At 43.8% G+C, this 14726-nt stretch overlaps 1 protein-coding gene across 5 annotated transcripts in view; it reads left to right on the top strand.

Moving 5' to 3' along the window:
- The window catches only part of LOC136439651 (lysosomal alpha-glucosidase-like), a 31309-nt gene that overhangs the window by 747 nt on the left and 15836 nt on the right, over nt 1-14726 (top strand). For 3 of the 5 annotated variants that reach the window (XM_066435132.1, XM_066435133.1, XM_066435136.1), the window contains exons 2-12: nt 1026-1348; nt 2196-2291; nt 3118-3202; nt 3867-4076; nt 4311-4492; nt 5279-5424; nt 6365-6539; nt 7260-7359; nt 11605-11724; nt 12979-13097; nt 14062-14193. In XM_066435132.1, the coding sequence (XP_066291229.1) occupies nt 1079-1348; nt 2196-2291; nt 3118-3202; nt 3867-4076; nt 4311-4492; nt 5279-5424; nt 6365-6539; nt 7260-7359; nt 11605-11724; nt 12979-13097; nt 14062-14193 (1635 nt within the window). In that variant the 5' untranslated portion in view covers nt 1026-1078. The other 2 variants (XM_066435134.1, XM_066435135.1) reach the window with 2 other exon arrangements.

Here is a 14726-nt window from a genome sequence, read left to right as displayed (position 1 = left end):
TTACCGCCCTTTTGCATAACACCAAGGCGGCAGCGGCTGGTTATATTGCACTGACGTACTTATGAGCTTTACGCACTTTGTTTCCAGGGCCCCTTCTAAATCTACATGCAAGCCCCAAGACGCCACAGGTGTTCTTTAAGATAAACATATACGGTAAATCTTGAAATAATCTCAGTGGTTTTATTTTCCCGGTTTGTGCGATGACCGCTTCACTGCAAATTTATGACACCACAAATATGCATTTCCAACATGCTATTTCAGTCTCAAAAATACTGTGAAAAGCTGAGAACACTTTTACGGTGCTAAACTTTCTTCCAACACTAAGGTTTACACGGATCAAATTTTCCATGACCACTGTCGGCTTCTTCAGGATCAATAAAGTGGTCATTAAAGATTCAACCTGTGTGAATTAAGCTTTGTGTTGGAAGATAGTTTAGCATTGTACTATGATTTAACTACCAACACAGATGAGCTTCCATTAGAATTGAACCCCCCTTTTTCTCCTCCTACTGTGATTTAAAGCCCCTGCAAATTCAGTTCAGTTCATCCTCTGTGTGGTGACACCAGCGTCTTCACAAGTCCCTGTCAAGCATGACAGAGCGAAGTTCTTCTCCCTTAAGTCCTTCGTGTGAAGTGTCAAAAAAGATCGACCACAGCTCTGACTCTCATCCTGTCCCGAAATCTAGAGCAGAACCATGACGTTATTTCTTCCTGGCGACACTAAACGGATTCACAGTACATACTAAAATAGCCATGCCCTACTTACATGTAATATGTATCATTAATTTTTCTTTCCGGTGGAGAGAAACACTTCTGAGCGGCATCTTGAAGCACCTTGGAAAGTAAATGGATTGATTCTCTACAGTTGATAGCCCCGTCCTATACAAAATGGTGGAGAAAAAAGACTTCTGAGGCTGCATCTTTATAAGTAACTAGGAAGATTTGGAGAGCAGATGGATTGATTCTTTACAGTTGTTAGCCATGTCTTACCCTTACATGTAATCTGGTTCATTCATTCCTATTAGGTGGAGAAAAAAGACTTCTAAGTGACATCTTTAACTTAAAGGAACTTGTAAGAATGGCAGAGAGTTACCCCTTATCGGCATGGAACACCCCGGACAAGAAGGTTCCTTTAGAAGAACTGCTTGAGACGTCTGAAGAGTGCTCCTCCTCCTTAGACGTTGCTTCCGTCCAGCTCCCTCAAGACATCATGTCGAACCCAGACATGATCAACTACGCCCTGGAGGAGCCGTTCCTCCTTAAGACGGAGGTGGAGAAGTGCGAGAAGTTTCCGCACCTGAAGGACGCCGCCGACCAGCAGCACAGAGACGCCTTCTTCTCTCTGCAGGTATGGGGGAGGGGGGCGGCGCACTGGTATGGGGGAAGGGGGCAGCGCACTGGTATGGGGGAGGGGGGCGACGCACTGGTATGGGGGAGGGGGGCGGCGCACTGGTATGGGGGAGGGGGGTGACGCACTGGTATGGGGAGGGGGGCGACGCACTGTTATGGGGGAGGGGGGCGACGCACTGATATGGGGGAGGGGGGCGGCGCAAGGGACAATTTTTTCTCTCCAGGTTTAGAAAGAGTCGAACAGTTTTTTTCCCCCTCAGGATATCATCTCAAGTGGTATTCCTTTTTTCTAACAAATTTCCTCCTATTGATGGACATTGAGAAATTCCAGTTATAAAAGAAGTACAGATGAGTTCTCATGACGTCATAAATACTACCTAATTCAAGGTGTTTTATCGGGAATGAATGGGACAGAAAATGCCTAAATATTGGTGCCAACAGTTGAAGAAAGTTCTCAACTAGATATCTGTCATGACGTCATAAATACTACCTAATTCAAGGTGTTTTATCGGGAATGAATGGGACAGAAAATGCCTAAATATTGGTGCCAACAGTTGAAGAAAGTTCTCAACTAGATATCTGTCAAAGATTTATCAAAATACTTTTCAAGATAAGCAAGTTTTGAAATATTACACTTCAACAATTTAACACTCAGGAGCCTTGATTGTCCCAAATATGTCCCGAATTGATTATTGAGTTGTCCCAGGTCAAATTTTGGTGGCCCCGGGACATAGGGACATAGTTAACTTCGAGCCCTGCTGTTTCTTCCACAAAAAATTTTCCTAGTATTATACCAAGTTTGAAAAGGGAAGAGTTTGAAACGTTGTGTTCCGCCCCGGCTGCAGGCTAAGATCGAGGAGCGAAGTCTGGAGGAGTCACGGAGGGAGTCCTTCCGGCGTTACGTGGGGGTCTCCACATGGAGAGGGCACTGCAGCTGTAAGGTAAGGAACTCACACTCACTCATTCTCCCTCCCTCCTTCCCTAACTCACTCACTCCCTCCCTCCCTCCCTCCCTCCCTCCATAACTCCCTCCCTCCCTCCCTCCCTCCATAACTCCCTCCCCCCTTCCGGCGATATGTGGGGGTCTCCACATGGAGAGGACACTGCAGCTGTAAGGTAAGGAACTCACTCTCACTCATTCTCCCTCCCTCCTTCCCTAACTCACTCACTCACTCCTTCTGGTGGTACGTAGAGGTCTCCACCTGGAAAGGACACTGAAGCTGTAAGGTACGAACTCATTCATTCTCTCGCTCCCTCCCCCTAACTCCTTCCCTCAGCTGTAAGGTAGGAACTATATATACCTGAAAAAGATAATCATTTCAAGCCAAGTCAAAGCCCTACTTCACAGTACTATTCATTGATAGCTTGTATGGCAATATAGCTGCTTTTCAACAAGGGTTAGCACATACACACTGTAAATACAAGGAGGGGTGGGCCCACAAATATCCATCAAGTCAACCTTCTGGAGTTGTCAGTGCAGATGCATGTCGGCTGTAGACAGGTCTGTCCGGGATGTTCCATTTTCAGCACAGGACCTCCAGTTGGCTCTGGTGACCTCTAGCTGTCTTAAGTGTGTCAAAGACCTGATCGATAGCTTTAGACAACGCCTGCAGCTAGATGTGCAAAGATTAGGTGTGACAGGCCGCGTGCCTATGAAGCTGGTGTGTTACACCGAAGGGTGGTTATACTGGCTATACAGATACTGATATTGATTCTGGTCTTCATTCATTAATTGATTGATTGATTGATTGATTGATTGATTCCCAGGTGTGCATGGTTTACCTGATGGCGTGCTTCATGCTGCTCCTGATGGGGGTGTGCGCTGTCGGGATGGTCTTCAACATCGTCATGGGTAAGTTCAACATCGTCATGGGTAAGGACAGACTAATATCAGGGCAGGATATTAGCTAGCAGGGCATCTGTGCGTCTTCTGGACGTCCTACACTCAGAAAACAATGAAATTAGACACCCTCTTTTTGCAGGGGACACCCAAAGGACGCCCTGTTTCCCTGGTAATTAAACATATTTGTGTTCCACCTATACACACACACTGCCACTGTTGTGTTTTCTCTCACACCAGACACTGGGACGGCATGCAAATTGATTGTAACATGACAGTCAAGCTACAAGGTAATTGTTAACCCATAGAGCTCATTGGAAACTCTTTTTGGATGCCGTCTATAAACCCTAGCTAAAAGCCTGCTTTTGTGTTTTTTTGTAGGATTTTCAGCAAGGTTATGTTTGGCAGACCTGATAACTTTTCCCCTCACAAGACAGCTAGATTTGTACAATACGTCCCCACGGCTGTCCCAAGAACCTTGTAAATCCGTGGCTCCAAAAAGGAGTTCTCAGGCTGTAATGCATACTTCTCTCTGCTAGGTGGCGCTGTGATAACCATGCAGTCCCTGAGGAAGATAGCATCTATTTATTTGCACCTGTGAAAACAACACTGTTCAGATTTTTGTTTGCCAGTTCTTTGAACTAAGTCAAATTTGAATGATATTTTTTCCCCCCAGGTAACAACCTCTTCATCCCTGTCATGCCCACCATCGTTAAACGACCTTCTCAACCCAAAGTCGTGCCAAACACCCTAGTCCAAGGCCCCACAGCCCGCGCCCCGCAGTGCCCTGATGAGGACAACGCCCACAGGTTTGACTGCTACCCCGAGGACTTCGCCACGCAGGAGAAGTGTGAGGCTAGGGGGTGCTGCTGGAGGAAGCCTAACGGTGAGGAACCTTTTTTTTTTCTCGGAAAAATGAAAGAAAGTGATCTTGATCCAATTTTAGCCCACTGAAAAGTTATTCTTCCACTGGTCTTGAAAGAGAAGACAGCTGTACAGGACCTACAGGTTCATTGTACTTTGGAAATTCCCCTAGCCCTTTCAACAGGTACAATGAACAATGGACCCAGGATTAACGTCCTGTTCTAAGGACTACAACCCTTTCTTCCTTACCTGCCAGGTGTGCCGTTCTGCTACTTCCCGCCTGACTACCCGTCCTACAGCCTGGGGGAGGTGAAGTCCACCCCGCTGGGCGCCACAGCAGTTCTGACCAGGACCAATGCCTCCAGCCCCTACCCTAAAGCTGTAAACCAGCTCACCATGGACCTGAGGTTTGAGACGGACACACGGCTGCACCTGGTGGTGAGTTACATTTTTGAATGTTAAATAGAGTGGTACAATTTAAACATTACTACTGGACAAAATGCTATAAAAATCAGACGTTTCGGGCGTCCATCCGACTGCCCTTTTTCAACGAGAAAAATTAAGTTTACCTACGGATGCGTCAAGAACGTTCCTAAGTTCTAAATAACGAAAGGTAACGACTAAAACATTCTAAAATATGTTCTAAATAAACAAAAGGTAACGGATAAGATGTTCGTTCTACAATACAAGAAGGTTAGTCAAAGTGGCTTGAAAAGGAATTAAGTTACAAAAGCAGACCTATATTAGATACATTAAATACGTTGTAGAGCATTGTCCCAAGTACTAGAAAGTTCAATCCGTAGGCCCCCTTTCCGGTTCAGTAAGTTCTACATCTTTAGTGCTGCTGAATATTGTCCACTTTTGTCTCTACCACTGTATGTAAGATGTCTGACTTGTTCTGTATACTGGGCCCTCTTGTGGGCTATAGGGTAAAGAAGGTACTCTGTATGCTTTAAGTATGCAAAATGTTCTTGACATTTAAGTATCAGAGAAAGCAATGCAACCTTTGTTGTGCGTAAAATTTTGAAGTTAGCTACAGAATTACAGTTTGAAGTTTTAAAGAGAAGCTGTAGTTAGGGTTTGTAATTATGTTTTGCTGACATTTTAGTTTATTTTATGCTGAGCACCCAAAATTCTTTCTGTTTTTCGGTTATATTCGCACTGGTGAAATGAATTTTGAACCCTGCAACTGTGTTCTCACAAATAGGTTGTATTTTTCCCCAGTTGAACAACACGGCCAACAAGCGATTCGAGGTTCCCATAGCGACACCCACGGCAACGGGCAAGGCCGCCTCCCCGCTGTACGAGGTGGAATACTCCCATGATCCCTTTGGCATCGTGGTGAAGCGACGGAGTAACGGGCGCGTGCTGTAGGTGTCATGTTTCATACTCTCACTTTTTATCTATTTACAGGGTCAGTTCTTTTTTTTAAGGGTTTGTTCAAGGCAAGCCGATAATTGCAGAAACCTCCGCAAACACTCCATTTTATCCCTACCCCAAAATTAGGTCCCTGCAAACTGCGGTTTGTATTAACAGTACCGGTAATTGAAAACATGACGTAAGTAAAATTGAATGGTTGGATTTACCAACCAAATGAATCTATAATTGATGAAGTCCTAATCAGTATGCTCCTTGGTGCTGATCTGACCAATCAGTACTCTCCTATATGCTGATTTGACCAATCAGTACTCTCCTTTGTGCTGATCTGACCAATCAGTACTCTCCATGGTGCTGATCTGACCAATCAGTACTCTCCTATATGCTGATTTGACCAATCAGTACTCTCCTTGGTGCTTATCTGACCAATCAGTACTCTCCTTGGTGCTGATCTGACCAATCGGTGCTCTCCTTGGTGCTGATCTGACCAATCGGTACTCTCCTTTGTGCTGAATTGATGTGATTAACCAGTTGATTTTAATTTCCTACCTGCCAATCGCAAGTATCTCTGTGTCAGTAATAATTGTGATTGCCAGGTAGAAAATTAAAATCAATTGGTTAATCACATTAGCACTGATTGGTCAGATCAGCACCAAGAAGAGCACTGATTGGTCAGATCAGTACCAAGAAGAGCACTGATTGGTCAGATCAGCACCAAGAAGAGCACTGATTGGTCAGATCAGCACCAAGAAGAGCACTGATTGGTCAGATCAGCACCAAGAAGAGTACTGATTGGTCAGATCAGCACCAAGAAGAGTACTGATTGGTCAGATCAGCACCAAGAAGAGCACTGATTGGTCAGATCAGCACCAAGGAGTGCAAAGGTAAGCCCAATATTGCCGAAGTCCTGACTGTTGCCCACCCATTCCGCAGGTTGAACACGACGGTGGCCCCGCTCCTGTACGCCGACCAGTTCCTGGAGACGTCGACCTCGCTGCCATCCCGGAACATCTACGGGCTGGGGGAGCACCGCGGGCCGTTCCGGCACAGCACCGACTGGGTCCGCATCCCCTTCTGGGCACGCGACAAACCCACCGCAGAGGCAGAGGTCAGGGCTTCAACTTCTACAGACTTATGTGTACCCTGAGACAAAGTTGTCAAACTAAATGCTGCTGAAGTCAGTACTGATTGGCTAGACATGTACACTAGACACCCCGTCACAACTGGTACAGACAACAGAAACCATCCCAGCACCAGCACTACCCGTCAAGCGCAGCAGATTCATCAACATGTTGATGTTGGCTGCCTAACCCCAAAGAAGAAGAAGAAGTCATAATGATAAATGATATTGACTGTTTGTGGTCATGAATTGACAGGGAAATCCAACTTCTCTAGCTTTATGTGTACATTAAGACATGGTTGTCATTCCAAACCCTGTCGAAGCATTGTGAAATTAAGAATGAATGAATGAAAGGCACTTAACACCTATTTCCTCACTCAACTCAGGTGAAAGTGAGTACTTAGCTTCTGTTACGGATGTCCTCTTGGTTGGAATTTAAAGCCGGAGGCCCCATGTTTAAGGAGAGCCATATCTCAAGCACGTTAATGAACCCACCACACTTACCTGTATCAAAAAGTGTAGGGACCCATCCCAGTATGAGTGGATCAAACCTTACTGTCTGCCTCCGGGGTGACATCTAGAACACCTGTTACATATGTCAAACCTTCCACAAATGGCAGGTGGCAGAATTGTACATAAATGTAGATTCCATGTAATGACCAGGAGGAGAGTTTGGATTTTGACACGTTTCTTCTTTGCCTTCCATAGGAGGATGTGACGAACCTGTACGGCTCCCACCCGTTCTACCTGTGTGTGGAGGAGGATGGACAGGCGCACGGGGTCTTCCTGCTCAACAGTAATGCCATGGGTGAGTACCTATGGGGTCTTCCTGCTCAACAGCAACGCTATGGGTGAGTACCTATGGGGTCTTCCTGCTCAACAGCAACGCTATGGGTGAGTATCTATGGGGTCTTCCTGCTCAACAGCAACGCTATGGGTGATTATCTATGGGGTCTTCCTGCTCAACAGCAACGCTATGGGTGAGTATCTATGGGGTCTTCCTGCTCAACAGTAATGCTATGGGTGAGTACCTATGGAGTCTTCCTGCTCAACAGCAACGCTATGGGTGAGTTAAGGATACCTATGGGTCTTAGTGCTTATCAGTAATGCTATGGGTGAGTTAAGGATACCTAAGAAAAGAAAACAAAGAAACTAGAAAGGCAACATTTGCGAGCAAATACAGCATGTTTAGCCATACTCCTCGCCATGCAAAAAATGGACTGTCCCAAAATAACAATGGACCATTCTAAAATACTTCCACTAAAAAAATGGATCACCCCAGTCCAAAATTGAGTTTAAAAACAATTAGTCTCTCCATACAGCAATGGAGTCTTCCAGTAGCACCTCAACACAATATGGACCAGTCCAAAACCATATCCACATAAACAAATACACTACTGCTAACAAATGGACTTTTTCATAATCACTCCAGCTCAAAATTGCAATAAATAATTAAAGAATCCTCCCCTTGCAAGAATGGGATATCCCGTGCCATCACTATGTAAACTAGACCAGTCGACAAATATCCGCTCAAAACTACACTCTCGCGCATAATCAACCCAGTTCAAAAAAAATTAACCCCAGGAAAGAATTAAGTTTTCCATAGTATACATAATGATATATATGAGGATTTGACAGGAGAAGAAGGAAATTACCAAAAACAACATATTGCAGCGATAGTATGGGTGAAATATAGAAATGTGACACCCCTTTGTTTGAATGCATGATTCAATAGTATACATTTGGGTTGAAAAAAACGAAAAGAAAAAATCGTTTATTTCAAAAATTGTTTTGAAAGGCTGTATGCCAAACATTTAAATGAGGGCCTGTGTACATGACCAAGGCAGACACATGTCAAATTTTGCATCATTTTGGTTTAATACGAGTCAGTTCCAAGTCACCGAGAGGGTTTTAATATAATATTTGTAATATGTTTGAACTATTTTGATTAAAAGAATGTCTAAATCACAATAGTTCTAAACTGTTAAAACAATAAGAATTAAAACTTATAACATGTTTGAACTTATTTAACATATGTTGGAAACATTTCGAACGTAACTGCACAAAAATCTCTTTATTTAGAACAGTTTCAAACCATCTATCCAAATGTTTCAATGTTCGAACAATTTGTAACAAAAGATTTTCACAATTGCCCCGTAAACGAAGGTGCTAAGTCCTCCTGTGTGTTTCAGACCACCAGCGGATTTGTTTTGACGGAGCGACACCCGCGCGCGACGATGTACACTGTTCGGCACGCCTAATATCCGGCATTTTCCCGCTCCAAAACACTCCACTAGACCCACGTTTTTAGTGTTTTGCCTCGTGTGTAACACGATTCGATTTGCATTACTGACGGGACGAAAATGTTATGATAGAAAAAATTCACCCCGTCCCGGCGTCCGTCCCAAAAACATGAACGACATGAAAATATATTTTCTTACAGATTCAATCACGAAAATCAACAGCATGGGATTCCAAATTTTCACAAAGGCCGACCATTTATCATGGTTGAACTTCCTTCCAAGGCGTGCGATAGATAAACATTCCCGGCACATAATAGTACCAGACTAACTATACGCAAGCTCATGATAGAAATACAAATAGGGAGAATGTTTGTCAGTGAAGTTTGGCCACCAGAGGGTAAGTTCATTTAACGTTACAAGCGCAAACGGGCGAATCATTGACCTTACCGGGGACTGACTCTACTGGCCTAATCATTCCTTTTTTGCCGAATTCTACGATCCATACGCCCGTACGCAGGAAAGCCTGGTGGACGCTACACATCACGGGAGACGCGTGTTGGTCCGAGACAGACAGCGGCGTGCTTTCGATCGCGTAGCGGCGACAACGTGCGGGACCAAAACGCCTGTCCCCAGTGAGACCGTGTGTTTTGCGCGGCATGCCCCGAATCCGTCTACCATTGCTGAATGTGGCCCGATTCATAGAGGTCTATTTTGTAAGCATTATTTCATGTACCCCTCAGCGTGAGAATTCCTTGTGCAACAACTTCGCCACATTATGTATTCAAGTTTCCCCACCGCCCTCCGCCCGCCTTTGATGTCTTTGATCATGAATGAAGTCGGCGGCAGAGAGAGATCATCGATCAATTTTGTCAGGAGTTGCGTGCCAGTCTGAGGAGAAACGATCTCCCGTGTTGTGTTGAAGAATTTGGAGTTTGAAAATATCTGGAATAACTAATGCTGAAATAAACATTCACAAAATCATTAATTTAACTTTATTTCTGTTATAAAATTTCCTAAACGGAAGTTTAACCACCCAGTTCAACGGAACATGGTGTTTTCCCGATAATCACGTAAAATATTTATGTCCGGTCTTTCCTCCTCGTAAGCAAACTTCCAGCTTGTCGCCAAACTTTGCCGAGGCGATAAGTACAGAAGCTGAGCGCGCTCGTTGTTTTGTTGTGCTAGCCATGCAGTGACGAGTCTTCGATTATCTGTAGTTGTTGAAGGACACACAGAAATCTTCGGACTGTAGTTTACCGCTTCGAAGGGCGTGACAGTCAACGGTAGTAAGGTTTGAACGAGCGTTGTGTTTCTCAGCTCACCTCTTCCAGACGTAAACAACGGGTGCGGGTTAACGTGAGCGGCGGGGGATTTGTTCGGCTGGCGACACCCCCGTACCGTACCGGTAGCGTGGTGTGTGTCGTGTTTCCTTGAAACGAATTTTTAACAATAGAAAACTAGATCTATTCAAGATTTCTAACAAATTTAATGGAAACTTTTCTGTCCGGCGTAGTAGGATTTTGGGAGTACCCAACCGCGTTCTTCACGTGGAAATTTTTGATACCGCGAAAGTAAACAAAACACCTACGATCGCCTGCCAGGCTTCTCGCGGTGGGGCGTCTTTATTGGTCTATCATTAGGTGCTATCAGCTACTTAGCAGGGACGTGTAAATTGCTTTCGTATGGCTCATTTAACCAATGTTCGAAACTGTACGAACAAAAGATGAATCTATGTGTTGTGATAGTTTCGAAACTTATATCAATATTGTACCCGCCGATTTAAATGTTTCTAACATGCTGGAACGCAGTAGAAAATATTTCGAAAGTCAAACAAAGGTTCGAAATTGTTCTAAACATTCACTCATATCAGTTAGGTTGTTGCAAAGGTTTCGAAAATGTTACAACAAAAGCCAACAAACACCTTCTTGGTGACGTGGAATTGACTGGAGATGTGTATCTTTGTTCAAAAATAGTGAACAAAGGAGAGATAGTAAGCACATGTCCTGCGCATTCCCATACCACATTTGGTATGAATACTACAAATGTAGCACACCTGCTCCAGAAATGCAAGACAACTTAATTAACTCAATAGGCCAATCGGGTGGTCGCAAGGCTCACAGCCAGTCCAGGTGCAATAGGGGCCAATGACCTATAGGTCATATGAGGAAAATACCCAATGTTCTCCTCAAAATACCCTGCAAAATCGTATTTTGAAGTAATGTTTGCCAAAAGTGCGAATGGGGTTCTCTGAATATTTGTTCAATGTACCCTCATAGCAAATTTCAGGTCATTTGGATGTATTTCCAGAGCACAGGAGGCCGAAATGTACGTTTTTGGTCAGAAAAACCTCAATAAAATCATTTTCAAGGTCAATATCGGAACAATTTAAAAATCGTGTACGGGTATTTGCCTAAACTACCTTTGTACTAAATTTCAGGTCATTTGGTCAAAAAATGACAGAGAGGAATCAATTTGAAGATTTGACAGGAGAAGAAGAAGAAGAAGAAGAAGAAGAAGGAGAAGAAACATGAGTAAAAACAATATGTTGAGCCATACTAGGTATGGCTAAACATAACTAGACGCCCTCCTTTTGCAGCTGGATGCCCAGAGGATGCACTGTTTCCCTGGTAATTACTGGCACAAACAAACAGCCACAGACTGTTAAATCCATACATTGTAGTATACTATTCAGATTCTGTTCAGTCACTGATGAAAGCTGCTGGATGAAACGTTTGACTGTTTAGTAAACTTACCCAGTTGCTTGAGTAACTTTTGTGTCGAGCATGAACTTCTTTGTTTCCTTCCTCCAGAGGTGATCCTGCAGCCGGCCCCTGCCCTGACCTGGAGAACCATCGGGGGAATCCTGGACTTGCACATCCTCCTGGGCCCCGACCCCAACTCTGTCATACAGCAGTACTGGGACGTTATAGGTACCGTAACTCTGTCATACAGCAGTACTGGGACGTTATAGGAACGGTAACTCTGTCATACAGCAGTACTGGGACGTTATAGGTACCATAACTCTGTCATACAGCAGTACTGGGACGTTATAGGTACCGTAACTCTGTCATACAGCAGTACTGGGACGTTATAGGTACCGTAACTCTGTCATACAGCAGTACTGGGACGTTATAGGTACCGTAACTCTGCCATACAGCAGTACTGGGACGTTATAGGTACCGTAACTCTGTCATACAGCAGTACTGGGACGTTATAGGTACCGTAACTCTGTCATACAGCAATACTGGGACATTATAGGTACCGTAACTCTGTCATACAGCAGTACTGGGACGTTATAGGTACCGTAACTCTGCCATACAGCAGTACTGGGATGTTATAGGAACGGTAACTCTGTCATACAGCAGTACTGGGACGTTATAGGTACCGTAACTCTGTCATACAGCAGTACTGGGACGTTATAGGTACAGTAACTCTATCATACAGCAGTACTGGGACGTTATAGGTACCGTAACTCTGTCATACAGCAGTACTGGGACGTTATAAGAACGGTAACTCTGTCATACAGCAGTACTGGGACGTTATAGGTACCGTAACTCTGTCATACAGCAGTACTGGGACGTTATAGGTACCGTAACTCTGTCATACAGCAGTACTGGGACGTTATAGGTACCGTAACTCTGTCATACAGCAGTACGGGGACGTTATAGGTAGCATTAAAAACAGTAGAATATTCTTTTGCATAAGGGTCTAGTAGTATCCAGTATTTGATTATACTGCTGCTGGTGTCCCTGACACAGGGGTGGGCAGCAGTCGGCTAGTCTTCCAATTGAAAGTGGCTCTGTCCTTTTGCAGTGTTCTAAATTTTTGAATGCAAAAATTCTGTAGTACACCCGTATTGATGTATTGGAAACGCATCCAACCCTGGCAAAAGTTATAAGATTTACTGAGGTATATTTTAGATATATCTACAATATGTACGCAGTAACTGTTTTATCTGATATATCTCATCGCGTTTCCAACCCTGGCAAAAGTTATAAGATTTACTGAGGTATATTTCAGATATATCTACAATATGTACGCAGTAACTGTTTTATCTGATATATCTCATCGCGTTTCCAACCCTGGCAAAAGTTATAAGATTTACTGAGGTATATTTTAGATATATCTACAATATGTACGCAGGAACTGTTTTATCTGATATATCTCATCACCCTGTTCTCCAGGTTACCCCATGATGCCCCCGTACTGGGCCCTGGGGTTCCACCTGTGCCGCTGGGGGTACAACTCTGCCAACAGGACCATGGACATCGTGCACAAGATGAGGGACGCCGGCATTCCACAGGTAATAAACCATAGCCATTCATAAAACAAAACTTAATAGACTGATCATGTTGAATACTAGGGGTGGATACCGGTTTGGCTTAATAAGGTCCAAGTCCAGGTTTAGGTCCAGAGATTTAGGTTCAGGTTCGGACCTGAACCTGGACCTGATCCTGCCCAGTTGATGTTTTGCTTTCTTAGACCAATATTAAGCATAGAGAATTAATACTGACACGCACGACTATAAAAGTTTCTTGGTGAAAAGACTTTCAAGATAAATCAGTGTTTGATATTTGAATGTTACACTTATTTCAAATGCCTTTTTTGTCAGAGGGGAGACTCAAAACACTTTTTATCAAACAAAATAGAAACATATATTTGTACTTTGTTCGGTTTTTTTCGGACTTCGGTTTTAGGCTTTCAGGTTTTTTTGGACTCGGTTCTTGGATGTTATAAAGGTCCGAATCAGGTCCAGCGAACCGATATCCACCCCTATTGAATACCATATTGAACAAATAGATCCCCCTGTTCTATTTGGAATACCTCAGTCTGTGAAAAATAGCGCTAGTAGGACAGTGGAACGGCATACACAGAATTCACAGCCTCACAGTTCTAATTGGTTGTTCATTCACTGTTCATAATTTTATCATCAATGATAATGAAGACCCTCATAAACTTTTTGATGATGGTGATGACATGTTCTGATTGGCTGTTGCCAGGATAAGCAGTGGAGTTACATTTACCTTTATAATTTCATCAGATGATAACAATGATGATGATGATGATGAAAAGATACAACCCTCGTACATGTAAATACTAAATGTTTTGATTGGCTGTTGCTAGGATACCTAGTGGAAAGACATAGACTGCCCTAAGTAGTAAACAGAACTTGCAATCTCACTTTTCTTACTGGAGCAGCATGTTCATTCACTGTTCATAGTTTCATCAAATGATGACGATGACATGTTTTGATTGGCTGTTGCTAGGATACGCAGTGGAACGACATCGACTACATGACGAGTCACCTGGACTGGACGTACGACGGGGACAAGTTTGCGGAGCTTCCCGCGGTGGTGAAGGACCTGCACGATCACGGGCAGCACTACATCATGATCGTTGTGAGTCTCTGTTTGTTTGTTTGTTTTGATGTGTGTCTGTAGTTATTTCACTGGAGGGTTAGCAAGGGCAGCATTTCATCATGATCATCGTGAGTTTGTTTGTTTGTCCTGGTGTGTGTCTGTAGTTATGTCAGCGGAAGGTTGAGGTAACATGACCACTGGCAGCACTACATCATGATCGTCGTGAGTCTCCTGGTTGTTGCCTCCATTTTCGGGGTTTTGTTTCCACAGTTGGTTTGTTGTCTGGAATCCAATGTTTGTGTTCCTGTTGGTCCATGGTCATTTGAATATGCTGTCAGTAGAGTGGCTGCATGAGTGAGCAAGTGAGTGGGAATATGTTGTCACCGCTAAATATAAGACTTTGAGTTCAGAGGTAGTACTAATCATGTATCAAACATGACAGACTTTTCAGGTTATCGTTGGTGTTTCCCCCTAAGATCCTGAGGCCTTGTGTATATTTAATTGTGATTTATGATTTAATGAAATTGTAAAACAGTACAATACACGTGGGCCACAGGTAGCTGTTGCTGGTG

This window comes from Branchiostoma lanceolatum, chromosome 8 (genome assembly GCF_035083965.1).
Source record: "Branchiostoma lanceolatum isolate klBraLanc5 chromosome 8, klBraLanc5.hap2, whole genome shotgun sequence".
Lineage (NCBI taxonomy): Eukaryota > Metazoa > Chordata > Leptocardii > Amphioxiformes > Branchiostomatidae > Branchiostoma > Branchiostoma lanceolatum.
This window is presented reverse-complemented; position numbering and strand designations above follow the sequence as displayed.